General features: G+C 34.9%; 1 protein-coding gene across 1 annotated transcript in view; it reads right to left on the bottom strand.

Annotated features, from left to right (window-relative positions):
* Positions 1–20,375, bottom strand: part of LOC145246762 (sucrase-isomaltase, intestinal-like) — a 1,547,717-nt gene that overhangs the window by 1,351,418 nt on the left and 175,924 nt on the right. The window contains exon 11 of the mRNA XM_080108534.1: positions 14,359–14,478. Within this exon, the coding sequence (XP_079964660.1) occupies positions 14,359–14,478 (120 nt within the window). The remainder of the gene's footprint in view (positions 1–14,358; positions 14,479–20,375) is intronic.

Raw genomic sequence — 20,375 nt, 5'->3', positions numbered from 1 at the left:
TTTGGACTAATAATCAAAAACGTCTATTTTCCTATTTTTCTGACTCAACTTTAAATTTTTCTACCAGCTTTGAAAAGTTCAACAAATTTATTTTTTTTTTTTTCAACAAGAAAAAAAAAGAAAGTTATCGCCAAACCAAAACTGTGAGTAGAACAAAATATATATTGCTGTCCTAATCAATTTCTTGTTTTAAAACGAAATAGATTACATTCTATGCTGGGAAAAAGAAAAAGTTATTGGTGAACTTGAATTTACGCTTTTATATTTTTGAACACACGTGTGGTTAGCTGGCAAGCAACCATTTTTTCTCTGTTACGGTGAACGAGAAAAATAAAAACAGAAACAGAAAAGTCATTAAACCGACTCTACATAGGACACTTGCATCTAACCCACAATTATTTATGGAAACAAGTTCTACCAACGTGCCAATGTGGATATGTACTGACCATAAAAGCATATTCGAGGATTTTAAAAATACAACTCTATAAAAGGAAAATATTTCAGCAACAACAACAACAACAAAAGGAAATTAGAAAAATACTGAAAGTCGAAACTAAAAAAGTTTATGGACTTCAAAAAAAAAGAGAAAAAAACGGTAACTTTAAAAGATTTTTTTTTCTCTCTCTGATATTTCTTAAATACTTTTGATGTTGGCAAAATTCTCTGACTTCAACAAATAGTACAGTTATTCACTTTTTTTTTCCTTTCATGGAAAGTAAACAAAAACTTTTTAAGTGTCTTATTACATTTTCTGCTAAGATACAACACGGAACTTTTTTTTTCTTTTCCTTCTGTCCCTCCTCATGTGTGAATATTTATTTCATATATCATCTTCATAAAATTGTTTTTTTCTTGGTGAAATTTCTCAAACCTAGAAATTCGGAGACTAGTTATTTTTCAACATGGAAGAACTTTCAAAACCAATAGCTGCTATGATACGGTTGCAGCAAACTCAGTTCTCCGAAATACAAAAGCAAAGAAAAGAAGAAAGAAAGCAAATGGAGGAGGAAAAACGACAAAGAGAAGCAGAAAGGTTCGAAGAAAGAGAAGAAAGAAAACGAAGAGAAGAAGAAAGAGAAGAAGAGAGAAAACAATTTAATGGCCAAATACTTGAAATGCAAGAACAAGCAAAGAGAAAGTTGGAAATATTATCTAAGGTTATATCTAAAAAAGACAGTAGAGAGTCAGACAAGGACGTTTTTTCCCAAACTGCAATCTGGTCAGCGTTGGAAACTTTTCAGTATCGGCCTGATGAAGAATTAACTTTTGAAGCCTATTTCCGCAGATTCGGCGACGTGTTCAGAATTGATTGTAAAACTTGGAGCGAGCAGATGAAGGTTCGTCTCTTACTACAAAAATTGGGAGCCATGGAACATAGTAAGTTCGTGGACTATATACTGCCAAAACAGACGAACGAATTGTCATTTGACGAGGCTGTAAAATCCTTAATGGAGTTATACTGCCCGAAAACTAGTTTATTCCATAAGAGATGGAAATGTATAAACCTGACTCGCAAAGAAGACCAAGACTACACAACATTTGCGTCAGTCGTGAACAGGCATTGTGATAATTTTAAATTATCTTCGTTAACGGCCGACAATTTCAAGGTCTTGATTTTTATTCAAGGTTTAGTCTCAACCAAGGACGCTGAAATCAGATGCAGGGAATTGAACACACTCGAAATGGAACCGGACATTACCCTTCAAAAATTGGCTAAGGAATGCCAAATAATTATTTCTGAGAAACAGGACTCCAGAAATATAGAAGAGGCAAATGTATCATACATCAAGAAAGTGCAAAATAAAAAACCGTTCTTCCCAAAAAGTCAAGTGAAAACCAAACGCAATACTCAGGAAACATACCAAAATAAGCCTGATTTACCACGTTACCCATGCCGAGGATGTGGAGAACTCCACTGGCAGAAAGATTGTCCTTACCGGTCCCGTAAATGCGATCTATGCAGACGCAATGGCCACAAAGCCTCGCATTGTAGAGTAAAAGGACCTCGCAAGAGTTACGTCAAAACGACGAGAATTCTAGGGAAAGATGAAAATGTACGGAAGTACGTAATAGTCAAAATCGGGTACAAAAACGTAAAGCTTCAACTTGACAGTGGCTCAGATTTGTCCATAATAAACTATAATACTTGGTGTAAAATTGGCAAACCAAAAATGAGACAAACCAAAAGAGTGGCGCACTCGGTAAAAGGAGAATGCATTAGGTTTGAAGGCGAAGTCACTACAAATGTAACATTGAAGGGCAAAACTTTAACGCTAAAAATGTTTGTGTTAAAGAAATCAAATAATCTTTTCGGGACAGACTGGATTCAACAATTTGAACTCTGGGACTCGCCCATGAGCGATTTTTGTCAGAAAATAGACAGCCCTACAGCCGAAGCAAAAAAACTTAAGGAAGACTTGATGGAGTCATTTCCTAATGTTTTTTCGGGCAAATTAGGCTGCTGCACAAAAATGAAGGCGAAGTTTGAATTAAAAGATAACATCACCCCGGTTTTTAAAAAGAAACGCAGCATACCATTTGCCTCCATACAAAAAATTGATGAGGAGCTAGATAGACTCGTCAAGGCAGGAATACTGACCCAAGTCGACTACAGTGAGTTGGCTGCCCCCACTGTATACGTAAAGAAAAAAATCAATGGATATTAGAGTCTGCGCAGACTTCTCGACAGGGTTGAATGCAGCACTAAGGGATCACCACTACCCGCTACCTAGCCCCGAGGAAGTATTTACGGAAGTCAATGGAGGAAAAATTTTCTCAAAACTAGATTTAAGCGAAGCATACCTACAAATTCCCGTGGAAGAAGAAAGCTCCAGACTCTTGTGTATTACCACCCAGATGACATTCTAGTAAAAAGTGAATCTATAGAAGAACATAAAAGACATGTTTTTCGAGTATTTGAAAAAATAAGTGAGTATGGCTTCACACTGAAAGACACAAAATGCGAATTTTTCCTCAACCAAATTAAATACCTTTGTCAGATAATAGACAAGAACGGTAGACGGCCCGATCCTGAAAGGTCCACAGCGATAAGAAATATGCCTGATCCACATGACTTTGCAAAGTTTCTTAGGCTTAGCCAACTATTATCAAGCTTTTATTCCAAACCTGCATACTTTACGTGCACCCCTAAACGAGCTACTTAGGAAGGACAAAGTTTGGGATTGGACCACAGAATGCCAGACTGCATTCGAAAAGCTAAAAAACGTGCTCACATCAGAACTGTTCCTGATCTATTATAATCCGAAACTGGACATAATCGTCGCTAGTGACGCTAGCGCATATGGAATCGGCGCATGCATCCTACATAAAGTGCTTGATGGTTCAACGAAACCGATAGCACATGCGTCTAGAACCCTACTACCGGCGGAAAAGAATTATTCCAAAATAGAGAAAGAATCTCTAAGTATTATTTTCGCTGTGACTAAATTCAATAGATTTTTACATGGAAGACATTTTAAGCTTCAAACGGACCATAAGCCGCTCATCGCTATCTTTGGTTCAAGAAAAGGATTGCCTACACATACGGCAAACAGACTGCAAAGATGGGGAACAATCCTACTCAATTACGACTTCGAAATGGAGTTTCTACCATCAAAGAAGTTAGGACATGCTGACGTCCTATCCCGGTTAATACCAAAAAACTGGAGAACCGCTTGAGGATTCTGTTATCGCATCACTTCAATCAGAGAAGGACTACAGTTTGATTCTATGTAACACAGTGAAAGAACTTCCGGTTACCCTAGACGACATAAGAAAAGAAGCCGAGAGTGACGATTTTATAAAAGAAATCAAAGCAAAACTGGAATCGGATGAACAAGTAGCAGAAGCTTTCTCAGTGTGCGACCAGGTTCTACTATACAGAGATAGAGTAGTTATTCCAGCGACCCTACATAAAAAAATCCTCAAGGATTTTCACACAGGACACCCTGGCGCCACCAGAATGAAGAGCCTCACGCGTTCATACGTGTACTGGAAAAGCATGGACAAGGACATTGAAGAAAAAGTGAAATCATGCAGAAATCGTGTAGCTGCGAAAGCACCACCTATTCAATTCAGTCCATGGCCCAAAGCCGACTATCCATGGTCACGAATACATGTGGGCTATGCAGGACCACTTGATTGACACTACTACCTTATAATAGTGGACAGTTTTTCCAAGTGCCCCGAAGTCTTTAGATGTAAGAGCCCAACTACGGACTTCACCATGAAAACTCTTCATGAGTTATTTGCACGATTCGGAGTGGTCGACTGTTTAGTGTCAGATAACGGCATTCAGTTTACGTCCGGGGACTTTAAAGAGTTCATTAGACTTCCAAGTGGACCATATTACAACTCCGACATACCACCCCAGGTCAAACGGTCAGGCGGAAAGATTTGTGGACACACTGAAGAGAGCTTTGAAGAAGGCTAAGGACACGCCATCCGAAAAAGCCCTACAACAATTTCTTCAGGTGTACCGTATAACGCCCAACGAAAACACACCATCCCAGATGTCTCCAGCGGAAGTAATGTTTGCAAGGAAAATACGGCCAGTTTTTGATAAGTTATTACCAAAGCAGGTAAAACACACCAAGCTGACGATACCCAATAAGAACTGCATGCCGGGAGAAAAGATATTTTTCCAAATGCATAAAGATAATAGTACCTTCTGGGAGCGGGGAACGATCATTAACAGGATCGGTCGTATGGTCTATATGGTGGAAGGACCACACTCCACACATAAGAAACACTTAAACCAAATTCGCAAACGCACTTCAGACGAGCCAAGTAAAATTCCATCTGAAGAAGAGACGATGGACCTCCTATATGAGGCATTTGATCTGGAACCTCCTCAAACCAGTACGGAAATACGTCGTTCCACTAGAAAAAGGAAGCTGACGGACCCCTTGGAAGTCAACCCTAAGAGAAAAAATTATATTTCAGGGAAATAAATCTTCGGAGGGGGGTGTTCTGGGGTAACTGACACCCCTATTCCTGTCTTCACATGGACTCTCCCATCGCTGTGAAAGGCAGCCATTTTGGACTCTCTAATCAGAGATTTCATGCCAGCCTAATCGTTGACATGACTTTACCGACTCTCCTGTTTGATATTGTAAACCCCTAAAATAAGGCCACAACAGTTTCTTGGACATGGATCTAACTTAATAACTTGATATAAGCCCAAAGCAAAAAATGTTCAGGGGTTATAATAGGGGTCATTTTTTTTTTTAATTTGACCTCAGCAGTCTCTACCAAATTACTCAGACAATTTATGGTCCAAACATTTGAAATTTGACATAAAGGATATTCAGAGATAGGGAAAGCTTTTTAATCGGTTTGGGTCGAAAATCTTTAGTGGCCAATATATAAATGTATGTATGTACGTTTGCATGTCTGCCTAAAACTTTCGACAGAGGCGACGAATTTTTACAAGATCAGTAGCGTTTTTATGTTCGACCTTTCAGAAGACAAATATCGAAAAATTGGCTAAAAATATTAATATCTTCACCTTCACCTGGGCACTTTTCTACAGGGAGGGGTCGCTTTTTTCGCCGATACTTTTGAAAGTCATCCTGTCCTTTCGATTGTCTAGCCTTAATTAAAAACTACATCACTTCCGGTTTGGCGGTGATCGTAACAGCAAAGACATCAGGTTTTCCCCGTTCTTTTCCTTCTTCACGGTACGGGTTCGAGCCTGCCTTCTTACTACCACTTTTTTTTTTTTGCTCAACATACACATCCAAACACCCGGGCAACGCGTGGCTGAAATGCTAGTATATATAAAAGTGAAAATGTATGTGTGTGTTTGTCTGTGTACATTTCCCTACAAAATAACTCTGTCAATTTTCGGTCTACAGACTCGAAATTTAACATAAGCGGTATTGAGATTTGGGAAAATCTTTTTAATCGGGTTTCAGCCAGAAATTTGGATGTTAAGGGGTCAAAGTTTAACGATATGACCATTGAAAACTCTACCAAACTCCTTCACTAGTTTTGGGTCTAAACACTATAAATTTTAGATATAAATTACTTGGACATGGGTCAAACATTTTAAAACAATTTGATCCCAAAACAAGAAATAGTAAGAGGTCAGAATTGTAGTCATTGACGTCTGCGGTCTTTACCAACTTTTCTCTAAGGTAGTTAAGGAAGCCTATTATATAGTAGGGCATTACCATACATATTCAAACTTTTTAATCAGTTTTTGACCGGAAGGTTGGTTGCCAAGGGGTCAGAGTTCAAAAGGTTTGACCTTTGCGGTCTCTAACACAGTATTAAGTATTTTGGGGTCTAAACATTTGAAATTTTACATAAAGGGTATTTTAATCAGTTTGGGGGCGAAAATTTCGCCGCCAAGAGGACAGAGTTGCAAGAGTTGACTTTTGCAGGCGCTACCAAATTTCTCAGCCAATTTTGGGTCTAAACACTTGAAATTTTAGATGTAGGTAATTGGACATGGGTCAAACATTTTAATTTGATTTGAGCCCAAAACAATGAATGTTAAGGAGTCAAAATTGGGGTCAATGTTTAAAAAAAATTAATCTCTGATGTCTCTACCAACTTTTCTCTATGGTAGTTAAGGAAACCTATTATATAGAAAGGCATTACCGTTCATATGCACACTTTTTAATATATGCATATATGCACATAAAGTTATGAATAGAACATAGGGCCCGAGCAAAGCCGGGCTGAATTGCTAGTATATCTATAAAAGTGAAAACATCTGTGTGTGCGCGTGTCTGTGTAGATTTCTCTGCCAAATAACTCTGTTAATTTTCAGTCTAGAGACTCGTGATTTCTCATGTGGAGCATTGAGATTTGAGAAAATCTTTTTAATCGGTTTTTGTCCAGAAATTTGGCTGTCGATGGGTCAAATTTCAACGATTTGACCTTTGAAAACTCTACCAAACTCCTCTGCCAATTTTAGGTCCAAACACTTTTAATTTTAAATGTAGATTACTTGGACATGGATCAAACTTTTTAATTTGATTTGAGCTCCAAAAACTAAACGGTCCTGGATATGACCTTAAACTATATCCATAGTGAGGCGTCAGCTTACAGGCCTTAGGGAGTGTGGAGCCACCCTTTAATTGCCATTGCTCCCAGGTCCACTCTGACCCGGAGTGGTAGTACTTGTTAGGGTCCCAACTATGGGTTAAATAGAATACGACTTAAAAAAAACAAATGCACTATATTAAAAAATTCTTCTTCAAAATCACCAGATTCGGCATTAAATAACCTGAAAAGGGTTAATATGCCGTAAAACAAAACAACCAACCAACCAACCAACCAACAACCAAAAACTAAATGTTAAGGGGTCAAAATTTGGATCAAAGTTTAAAAAATGACCTCTGCGGTCTCTGCCAAATTACTTAGCCAATTTCTGATCTAAATATGTGAAATTTGATAAAGGCTATTCAGAAATATCACAAGCTTTTTAATCGTTTTGGGTTGAAAATTTGAGCTGCTAAGGGGCCCAAGTTCCAAAGATTTTACCTTTGCGATGTCTAGCAAACTACTCGGCCAATTTTGGGTCTAAACATTTGAAATGTATACATAATGGGTATTCGGACATGCGGCAAGCATTTTAATAATTTGGGGGCGAAAATTTGGCTGCCAAAAGGTCACAGTTGAAAGAGTTGACCTTTGCAGATTCTACCAAATTCCTCTGTCAATTTAGTGTCTAAAGACTTGGAATTTTAGATGCAAGTAACTTGGACATGGGGCAATCTTCTTTTTTTTTTTTTTTTTTTGATTTGAGACGAAAATAATAAATGTTAAAGGGTAAAAATTAGGGTCAAAGTTTTAAAAACTTTACCTCTGCGGTCTCTACGAAATTACTCAGACAAATTTTGGTCTAAACATTTGAAATCTTACATAAAGTGTATTCACACGTCTGTGTGGAAATATTTAACCGCTAAACTCTTAAACTACTGATTACTGAAATTAACTAAAAATAGTAATCTTACATCAAGGATGATTTATAACGAGTGAAATCTTTGTTTGGATGGATAAATAACGTGTACATAGATCGGTGAGTTCAAATACAAAATGTTCATTGCAACGTGCCGATATTTCTATTGGTTTGCGCACGCGTAAACTAATCATAGCTAAAAGTGATTAAGTTATAAACTTCTTATTTATTTGTTAGGTTAGATCAAACAGTAGGGAACGTGGTTGGAGAGCTAAAGTTTTGGGTTTCAATTCTAATTTATGCCACTCAAGTCAGTTTTTTTAACGAAAAAACAATACTATATATATATATATATATATATATATATATATAAGGTTGAACGGTAAAATTGTCGCCGTATTAAAGAAGACATGATTCCATTTCCGATTGATGAAAACCGGTTCTCTTTTTTGTTGTTGCAGACCATTTACAATTGCCCAGTTGTGAACAAACTCCAAGAGTGATAGGAGCCTTTTAGCTTGTCTGAAAGTGACACAACGTTCAATGAGCGAGATTGGAGAAGCGCCGCTGTACAACTCATGCTCTCTTCCGACCCAAATTATGACAAAAGGACCATTGCCAGCACCCCCAATATGCGTCAGTGGATTGCCACGAATAACAGAGGCGTGCCCAGGCAGATGAAAACAAAGTTTACGGCCATGGTTATGGTCTTTAGTGTGATTTCAAGTGAGGACCAAATCATGCCACATCCAATTTTCGAAGTTGGCTTGAATGTTAACACAAAAGTGTGCATCGGGTGTGCTGAAGAGTGGGGTGATTCTCTCGTGCAATCAGGTGACTGCTGGTAGACCCTGCATGTGGCAGCAGGACTCGGCGCCGGTCCTACAAATCTAAAGAAACTCAGGCTTTGATTCAGAAGGCGTGCTATGATTTGTACCCTTCTTTCATTGGCCTCCTCCAACCTGAATCTAATGGGCTAGTTCGTTTGGTCATACGTCGAGAACAATACCAACATGACCCCCCCACAACACCAAAGCCAGCCTGATCCCCGTCATCGATCAAATTTTTTCACTTATTATTATATTCTATAATAACAATGATCTGCAAAATAGAAATTTTCAGTTAAAATTTAAAAAAATGCATAGAAAATGTGGATTTCTTCCTTCTTTCTCTCTTGGCCCATTTTTTGTTTGCTCATGAGTGTATATATATATATATATATATATATATATATATATATATATATATATATATATATATATATTCAATATATAGTCAATAAATAATTGGCTCTGTAATAATAAATACGAAATCTGCATGAATTAAAATACAGTAAATGTTGTGGAGTACAGATCACCCCTATTTCAGAACTAAGTGGAATCAACCAGTCCTAGGAATACCATTGATTTCAGAGACTGAATGGGAGACATTCATGCCATGTTTAACCGCATGCTACGAATACGTTCCTCTCATGCCACTGTAGTGGCTCCTGTGTTCTTTATGATAAATACATATTATATTTATACACCTTACACTACTTGTGGTTTCTTTCATTTGTGACCTCTAGCACGGCTCTACAACAACTGGCCTACGAGGATGATTCAAGAATTTCCCGGATCAATCTACAACGATTGCTCACAACAACTGGATGACGAATATTAGGGCAAGGGCCAACTCTAAAAAAACAGCCATTGGAAAGCAATATTTGACGACCAAAGGGATTCAAGAAAAAAGAACACACGCGGAAATTCGAAATTAATTTTTCCTACACTCGGGGGAAATTCGAAACTTCAAAAGTATTTTCTTTTCAAAAGTTCAGTGAAGAACGGGAAAAACTATTTGTCAACGTTGGAAAATAAAACAAGATTTGAGCGTAATAATCCACAAACACGGGATAAAGAAGACTTAGAAAAAGGAAAACAATTCTTGCCGAAAAAAGGATTTCACAAGGATGTCCTCCTCAAAAGCCTTATCTTCCTATTAAAAAAGCTATTAAAAGCGTAACTACGAATTTAAACAGAACTCATGAGACGATTGCGTGGAGAATTATTACTATTGAATTAACGAGACCAAGTTTTCAGTAAGTACAAAAAAAACTTTTTTCATCTCTATAAATACAAGTGATGTTGAAAAAAAACTTTGTCGCTCTAAAAAGCATGTCTCGCTAATACATCTTATGATTAAAAGGCATTAGGGTTGGGAAAAGAAAAAACTCACGCAACTGCAGCAAGTAAATGATAGTATATTTTATTTTATTGGCTAGCGCGAGTATTCGCACAAATAAAAAAAGACGTCGGATTTTAATCCGATTAAAATAAACTTTTCATTGGTCGACAGGACTGCACGTCAAAAAAGAAAAAAACGATTCGCCTAGCACGACAAATAAGGTGTAAACGAAAAAAAGACATCCTTTTTCGCACAAAAAAGCGAAAAAATTGCCAATATTTTTTTAAAAATCGTATAAACTCTCTTTTACAGATAAATAACTAATTCCTTCTAAAGAACAAAAGAGAAAAATGTATAGGATCAACAGAGAATTGAATCCAGTACCTACACGTTACGAAAATTGAAAAATGGCTAACGTATTCTACTGATTTCTGTATAAATGCAACCGCCGAATTATTTTCTCATGAAAATTGGCACATGAGGAAATAAATATATGAAAGGAATATTTGTTAAATAATCAGGTGCGAATTTCGTAAAGGGTTTTTTCTATAGAGTTGGTCCTATAGGAAATGTAAATCAACGAATTGTGTTGTTTCTGAAAAAGCTCATTTTGTCATATTAAGTAATTCTAACCCTTCGAAAAAAAATGGACGATTTTGCAAAGCAGATTTGTGATATGGTGAAATTCCAACAAAGTCAACAATTAGAACTTGAAAAAAGTTCTGAGAAGAACAATTGGCAATACAGAAACAAAACGAAGAGAAGCGGTTAAATTTAATGAAATACTTCAAGGAAAAACAGGAAAGAGAAAAGAAAGAAATGAACGAACAAATATTGGAAAAGCAGTTAGATTTAATGAAATACTTCGAGGAAACACAGGAAGGAGAATAAAAAGAACTGAACGAACAAAAATTGGAATTGAAAAAATGACATTTAGAGCAACAAAACCAGTCAGATAAAAAAAATGGATTTGATAACTCAAGTTTTAATAAATAAGGACAAGCGGAAAAGAAACCAGCACGGCTTTTTCCCAAAATGCGAGCTGGTCAGCTATTAATACATTTCACTATGCTCCTGAGGAGGACTAAACGTTTGAGGCATATTTCAGAAAATTTGAAGACCTTTTTAAGATTGATTGCAGTGCAGGAGCGGATCAAAAGAAGGTTCGTTTATTGCTACGGAAGTTGCGTACATCCGAACATAACAACTTCGTGGACTATAGAAAAACCAACGACTTGTCGTTTGACGAGGTAGTCAATGTTAATACTTATACTGTCCAAAAAGAAGCCTTTTTCATAAAATATGGAAATGCATGAATCTTACACGTAAGGAGAATCAGGACTATACGACTTTTGCGCCTATAGTTAATAAGCACTGTGACGATTTCAAGTCGTCCTCATAAGGCGGATATTTTCAAATCCTCTAAATAAATTGGAATTAGAACCTGATTTGATGCTTCAGAAACTGGCTCAAGATTGTCAGCTGTTCGTGGCAATGAAGCAAGATTCCCGAAACATAGAGGAAGTAATAAGCAACCAAGAGGCAAAAAGAACCCTTCACAAAATTACACGTTCCTCTCATACCACTTTAGTGGTTCCTGTATTCTTTATGATAAATACATATTATATTTATACACGTTACACTATTTGTGGTTTCTTTCATTTGTGACCCTTAGCACGGTCTACAACAGTAAACATATTTTACAACCAGCAAGATCGGGCACATAAGTGAATATGTATTTTGGAGACAAGCTTCTAAATAATATAAGATAATATTTTAGGTTTCAAATATAGATTACTAATTGTTATATTGAAAAGGATATATTAGTGAGATTACCAAATACTTCGTCTATTAATCAGTTTTATTAAACGTATAACAGCGGTTATCATAAGATATAACCGGAAACGGTTGAAGAAGAAGCAATTTCTAGTTAGGTTGGTTGGTTGGTTTTGTTTTACGGCATATTAACCCTTTTTAGGTCATTTAATATCGAATCCAGTGATTGTGAAGAAAAGGTTTTTAATAGAATATGTATATATTTTTTCCAGTCAGTTTCTATTTAACCCATAGTTGAGATCTTAACAGGTACTACTACATCGGGTCAGAGTTGACATGGGAGCAAAGGCAATTAAGGGATGACTCCACACTCCCCAAAGCCCACAAGCTGGGGTCTCACCATCGGATATAGTTTAAGGTCATATCCAGTACCTTTTAGTTAGGAAGTGAAGATCTGTTTGCTTAAATGTGCAATATAGTTGTCTATACCAATAGTGCTGGGTATGGCACAATGACGAGTTTGATGTGTAGTGTGGCCAAACTTTAAAAATTGCCTATTGTTGGTTACAAATATTTATAAAAACTGTGAATTCAAAATGGTCTAACATAAATATCATCGTCTTTGTCATCTTTATTAAGACGATATGAACTTCCCAAGAATACGATCGAGTGAATGTATTCATCTCTCTGCATTTCCAGATAGAATACATGACTGATACCACAAAATCAAATCTTAAGGTATTATGAAATGGTTTTTAAAATAAAGTAGAATCTGAAGTTAGAATGGCAACGAAGGGTTGATTTTAATGCGATAAAATAATCGCAAGAATATCTTCGTTTCTGTCGCATAAAAATAATAATAACACCTCTGTCATTATTGTTTATAAGTTCATTATTTCTTAAATGGATAGATCAGCTTACCTCATAACATTAACTGATCTGGTTTATACTTTTTACAATATACACTGCTGATAAAATATTTAAGACCACTTGAAAATCTTTAAAAAGAAATCTTTTTTTAAGGATAGATTTAAAACTCCTCCCACTTAAGGTAACCAATACTACGACCGAAAAGGTTATGGAAGAAAACCTATGCTTCAAACATTTAATTCAGAAATTTATATTTTTATAAAATTGAGTATTTTACACTTGATCAAAATTATAAGACCAGGGATATAAATTCTACAAAATTGTACGGAACGTGTATGAAAATATTCAACAACCAAATTTAATAATGCGTTCTGCCTCTAATGGTTTTGATGACTTCAAAAAATGTTGGTGCATGCTAGAAAGAAGCATCTATAGCTTCTGAAGATGGCTTCAGGAAGATCACTTTTTTTCGAATATTGTTTTTGTTACGTCAATATTGTTGAAAGCCATTAGGGCCATCTATATTGTATTTCCTCTCATCAGAGAACATGACTTTCTTCTACTTCTCAACGTCCCATGCTTGATATTCACGACCAAACCTTAAGCGGTCCACCTTGTGACGTGGAAGCAGACAAGGAATTTGTTGACGCTTTTTATTTATAATGACTTTTTGTCGCAAGTGTCGTCTGATGGTTACTGTGACTGTCTTTATTTGACTAGAAGAAAGTCCATTGTCTCTCACAACAACCCGTCTTATTTACCTACTCAATGCAGGGGAAATTTTGGGGCGCTTACCAGTGGAATTTGCTTTTTCATAATTGTCACTGTTCTTTAGAAAGTTGCAAATCACAGTTTTACTGCAATTTACCTTAGCTGTGATCGCCTGCTGTGATAAATCTTGCTTATGGAAATCTATAGTTCGAGCACGCTCAACTTATGTAAGTTTGTTTGCTTTAGACATGGTAACACTGTAACTGAAATAAAAAAAAATCAATTTATACCCCTGATCTTATAATTTTGATCAAGTGTGAAATGCACCATTTTATAAACATGTAAATTTCTGAATGTTTGAAGCATAACCTTTTTTTCCATAACCTCTTTGGTCGTAGTATTAGTAACTATAAGTGGGAAGCATTGAAAATCTATCATTAAAAAAGGTTTGTTTATAAAGATTTTCAAGTGGTCTTAAATTTTTTATCAGGAGTGTATCAGCCTATTATTTGCAAGCGAAAACCAAGTGCATATTTCAATGGAAATATTGTAAACACATTAGTCAAGATGAAATGATTTTATCTAGAACTGAGAGAAGTTGACGATGCATTTTTAAAAGTTTGATTATAAACTTTTCATTAATGTAATAGAAGATGAGTTCTTTCCTCGAACCGCTTTCCTTAGAATTCTTTCCCTGCTCTTCCTCTTTCCCCGACGATACAAAAATGCAGGAACTTAATCGTAATATAATGTCTGTTTTGTCATAATAACACTTCTTTGTCACACATTGTTTATTATAAAGAACTGAAGGTTTTTAGACTAAGGTTGAAAATATAGTCGCATCATGTGAATGTGAAGAATTGCTACCTGGATTTTTTTTAAATTGCTTTATTAATTTATTTAGAAAATACTTTACTTACAATCCATAGACCATCCACGTTGAGTGACTCATTCTTAATCAAATAACGAATCCATTTTTCGTACCAAACTTCGATTTCATCGTTAGTGAAATCAGGGTAAATTGACAAACCTGGCCAGACCTGGAACAGAATAATATGTACAGATATGAGCGTATGTTTGTTTTCAGACTCTCTCTCTCTCTCTCTCTCTCTCTCTCTCTCTCTCTCTCTCTCTCTCTCTCTCTCTCTCTCTCTTTCTCTCTCTCTCTCTCTCTCTATATATATATATATATTTATATATATATATATATATATATATATATATATATATACTAGCAAAAGTACCCGTCGTTGACTGGGTTCAAAAACAGCCTACAGAAAATGGACTCTGATTTATGAAAGTATCATAGGGTATGAAAAGGAAGGCTTGTAAAGAGATAGCTTCGAATTTGGGGGTATCCAAACCAAAGCAAAATATGATGAAAGTAAAAATAAAATAGATAACCCCAATAATTTATTATACCATACCTGTTCTCACTGAAACACTTATCACAATATTCTGTGGATCTATATTAAAAAAAACCTTTTTAAACTTTGTGACATATTTCCATTCTATGGAGGTAAGGTGCAAACGAATACCCCATAATTTTATTATACCATATTTCTTCAAACTGAAACATAATTATCAATGTATACTTACGTAGATAGATATGAAAAGTCTTTATTAAAGTTTGTGCGATGTCCATTCAATGGAGGCCAGGCGCGAACGCAGACCCCACAATTTTATTATACCATCCCTATTTAAGTTAAAACATACTTATCAAAGTATTCTTATGTACATCTATATAAAGAATACTTGTAAAGGTTTTTTTTTAATTTTTTAATTTTTTATTTCCATACTTTGTGAACTAGGCGCGAACGCAGACCCCACAATTTTAATGAACCACCGTTCTGCCAGATCAACATACCCATTCCTGTGTCTCGATACATCTTCTATCATTATATGTAATCATTTTTTTTTTAAATAGTCAATTATATAGGAGCCTATTCGTGACCAGACACACATACACACACACATTCAGCTTTATATATATATATATATATATATATATATATATATATATAAGAGAAAGAAAATTAAAACTCTAAGTTGAACTTTACAATCAAAATCTATTGTTCGACTGAATACTCCAAAAAACAATTTACAAAGTTCTTATTCCGCGGAGTTTCAAAGAATGCTATTCTTGTTATTCTTCTCATCAGAGGACAGAAAGAAATCAGCAAATTATATTTGTAGCAATGCTAGAATTTGCTAGTTAAGGCATTAAGTGAAATCGCAATTTATTTTAGTTATACATTGCCAAATAAAAAAGTGAAAAAATGTTGGATATGTAAAAAATTATATATATAAAAACAAACTGCGCATAATATTTCAGCTTGAATGAAAATCCCCTCAAGTTGATCCGAAATGCAAAATAGTTCTTTAGAGAGAATGGATTTCAAATAAGTCCAGCATGAAGATGCATATAATACGATTGGAATGTCTTAAAACAACTGAAACATTGAAAATTGTTTTTTTTTCGGACAGTGTAATAGCCCAAAGAGAAGTCTGTCCCAATTCAAATGAGACCTAATTGTAAAAAGAGAGAAAACCAATCTGAGAACCTTCATCATCTTCATAAAGTGATTTAAAATTAAATTTTATAGTAATTAAGTTAAGGTTAAGCTGAAAAAAATCAGTCCGTGAAAGCTCGTATTACTCTGACCGGAAATTGTCTATACAGAACGAAACAAATCTTTCTATAAAGTGTTAAATTCGATGTCATTATTTAAAAAAAATTGTAGGAGTAAGGATTGTAAAGTTTTAAGTGTCGCAGAATCATAGCTTATTAAGGCTGTCGAAAATACATGATGATGATATAGATGACAAAATGATGATGATGATGATGATGACGATTGCAAAGTAATTCTAATAATAGTGTTGTCAATTATCATTGGCAATAATAATAATAATAATAATAATAATAATAATAATAATAATAATAATGATAATGATAATAATAATAATAATAATAATAATGATAATAATAATAATAATCTGTCACTTAGCCTCCAGAGAACACCACAGGTCTCCAATCAGATCGTTTGTTGACTTGTGTGAAATAATGGAAATTTAGTAATTATAGTAACAAATTTATTAATAATGATGAAAAAACGGTAATAAAGATGAAAAACGGTAATAAAGATGAAAACGGTAATAAAGAAGGCGATAATAATAATATTTATAATAGCAGCAACAGTGATAGTGGCATGAATGATTATGTCAGTCATATACCGATATTGACAAAAGTAAATATATATATGAGTGTATACGTATACATATACATATATGTATATACATACACACACATATGCACACTTACACATATGCACAAAACGTGCATACACGTACTTACTCACATTTATACATACATAAGTACACCCATAAACACACAAGTACGCACACACACGCACACACACACACACATATATATACACACACACACACACACACACACATATATATATATATATATATATATATATATATATATATATATATATATATATATATTCCGTATGTACCAAATTCGGCAGATCTTACGTTGTCGGTGTCAGCCCAAATCTTATAAATGCATAACTTGTGTTGTGATGCTGACACGAAACGATGACGTGAATGTATTGACAATATGTTTACAGACGGAGGAGAGACAATTACTTTACAACCGAATGCTTGCATATGACGACGAGATGGGGACGAGTTCTTTGATGAATGACGAATAGACGTTGAGTAAAGATGTTGTGGACATGTAAAACATGTAAAACGGTTCATTTTAAACTACGCATATCTTGTTTTTCAAAGACGACATGACACAATAGTTATATTTATATATAACAACATTTATTCTCTGATTCCGCCCGGGCATCTTTAGAGATTAATTCTCTTAACATTTTGGCTATCTTGGAATACGCCGCTTCCTAGCGTCATAAGAGAGATTCTTGTCCCGATTTCTAAGTCCCGTCTTGACTATCTCACGTATTCTCTTCAACTCCCCGCTTTTAACTAGCTAACTTTCCTATATATATTAAAACTAATGATTTGTGCTTACGTCATTCGACAACACAAAGATCTAACAGGTGACTTTCCAGTCACGTTTTCTCTGGCCAAGTCTATTTTGTTTATGTATTTGACATTTGTTTCTTGCTCCTAAGCTCTCCGTTGCATTCTAGAATTTATAAACATTATTTATCCTTGTAACAAAATCTAATTTTCATACCGATAATCATAATAATGTTATTTCATAATTATAACTTTCTTAAATAAAATCTAACTTTTATAATAATAATAGTTTATTGTACGATCGACTATTAGAAAAGTGGCCGGGTGTCTTCTGGGAGGCTACTACATAACACATTATATAGATAATTTTCTACAATCAACAGTAGATTATCAGCAGTGCAATGTAGACTACAATATATTGTGGACTAAGGATTGCGAGATGGGGGTCTATAATTAGAGCAGGTAATAAACCGATCCGATTAAAAAATAGATGATTTCACCGGTTTCGACGACCATAAACGTATGAGAGGGTGGAACATTTGTTGATCCTCGTTTAATCCCGAGTTTTCTTACGTTTTTAGTATCAAAACTATTTTATTTTTTAATCTGTAATCAACAAAAAATCTGCCTCATTATTTACACCGTTAGCATCTCTACTTTATTTCAATGCTCAATTTAATTTCTATGTATCACATCCTGTCTCACAGAATGAAGTGGTTTATATATATATATATATATATATATATATATATATATATATATATATATATATATATATATATATATATGCTAGCAAAAGTACCCGTCGTTGTCTGGGTTCAAAAACAGCCTACAGAAAATGGACTCTGATTTATGAAAGTATGATAGGTTATGAAAAGGAACGGTTGTAAATTTGGGTTGAATTTGGGGGTATCAAAACCAAAGCAAAATATGATGAAAGTAAAAATAAAATAGATAAACCCCATAATTTATTATACCATACCTGTTCACACTGAAACACTTATCACAATATTCTGTGGATCTATATTAAAAAAACCTTGTTAAACTTTGTGACATAGTTCCATTCTATGGAGGCCAGGGGCGAACGAACACCCCATAATTTTATTATACCATATTTTTTTCAAACTGAAACATAATTATTAAAGTATACTTACGCAGATAGATATGAAATTATTTTTTTTTAATTTACGTGAACACTAAAATATTTCAATTAAGAGTCAAATATGAACAAGTAAAATTATAGAAAAATAAAAGGCGAATCAAATGAGGTATAAGCCGTTTAAACAGTTACATTAAATTTAGCTTAAATGTGCACTTCTTGCCGACACTGTAGTATCCTGTAGACCAGTTTAAGTTTTGCGGCTTCGGTTGTCTCCCCTATGGACTTACATAAGTGATTTGCTTGAAGAATTTGTTGGCAAATATGTAAGTGTTTAAGAAGACCGATAGCAATATCGTGAAAAATAGAATGATAATATAAATAATAAATTGATACTTAAATTAACAAAAACCTTTAATAATATAGAAAAGAATACATTAAAACTAATTCATAGCTCTCTTGTTATTCCTCTATATCTTGCTTTTATGGCGTACTTTTATGGCATACTTTTGATCTGTTTTCTTTGTGAAAAGTATAGAATTACTCTAGAAATTATCAAATATTTTACAACATTATAGCATACCGATTATAATTAACATATTTGCTAAACATATTTACTGATTTATATGTGAAATGTATTTTTGAAAAATATGTAGATATACGAAGATTTTAAATTTAAATTTGAATTTGAGTTGTTTTATATTTCACATCAAGTAAATCCACGACTCCGATATCCTACATTACTAGCATCTTACTTAAAAACTAAAACACACAGAGTCATATATATATATATATATATATATATATATATATATATATATATATATATATATAGCAGGACCCATGATCATGCGTTGCCCGGTAGAAATACGACATAAAGCTAGAACAGACTCGATAAAGGAAATCCTACCTCTCGAAATCAAATTAAACTATGACTATCTAAGGTATTATCATATATATTATGTTAATTACTGACTATGAATAAACAGTTTTAAAAAATGTTAACACAGAGAAAGATGGTGGCGGTTACTAGTAGTGGCGTTTACTAGAGAATTATGGTACTAGCGGCTGTGGTCAAAATGAAATCATCTTGCTTCCTCTATCGGTCATTGTCTCGCAGTGGCAGCTGGCGGAAGCCACTGGCTGTCATTAGCGGCACTGGAGGTTACTGGTGATTAGTTTTGGTTTCAGGTGGTTACTTGCGAGTACTGGTGTTTATCGGCGGTAACCGGCTGTCTTTACAACTTTCACTGTCGGCTCCTGCGTTCACTGTTGATCACTTACAGCCATGATTAGTATAGACCTAAATTGGACTGCTCCAAAATGAAATTGGTTGTCACTAAATGCCAGTCGCCAGTACTGTGGTCACTGGCGTTTAGTGGTGTTTTGAGACATTTCGTGACGCTTTGGGAGGGTTACTTGTGTTTACTTGCTTTACTGGCGTTTACTGGTAGGCACTTGCTGCCTCTTCAAGTGTCGATCATTGTCGGCCACTGTCGATCATGATACTTTCCAACGTTCATTGGACTGCTCCGAAATGAAATCGCTTTTCTTCAGTTTCGAGTATTGATAATCACTGGTGGTTACTGCTCTATTAAGGCAGTTATTTGCGGGCATTGGTGTTTACTCGCGTTTACTGACGTTCACTTGTTGGTACTGTTAAAGTTAAATTCAACTTTATATGATACTAGCATGGGTGCCCGGCGTTGCCCGAGTGTTTGGAGGTGTATGCTAAAACAAAAAATAAAAGAAAAAAACGGTCAATTTTTTTAATTTGACCCCTATTTTGACCCGTTAAAATTCCGTGTTTTGGGCTCAAATTAAGTTATTAAGTTAGAT

Source organism: Euprymna scolopes, chromosome 24 (assembly GCF_053919585.1).
Source record: "Euprymna scolopes isolate OS-2025 chromosome 24, ASM5391958v1, whole genome shotgun sequence".
Classification (NCBI taxonomy): Eukaryota; Metazoa; Mollusca; class Cephalopoda; order Sepiida; family Sepiolidae; genus Euprymna; species Euprymna scolopes.
Note: the sequence above shows the minus strand (reverse complement) of the source record. Positions and strands in the feature narration are given on the sequence as shown.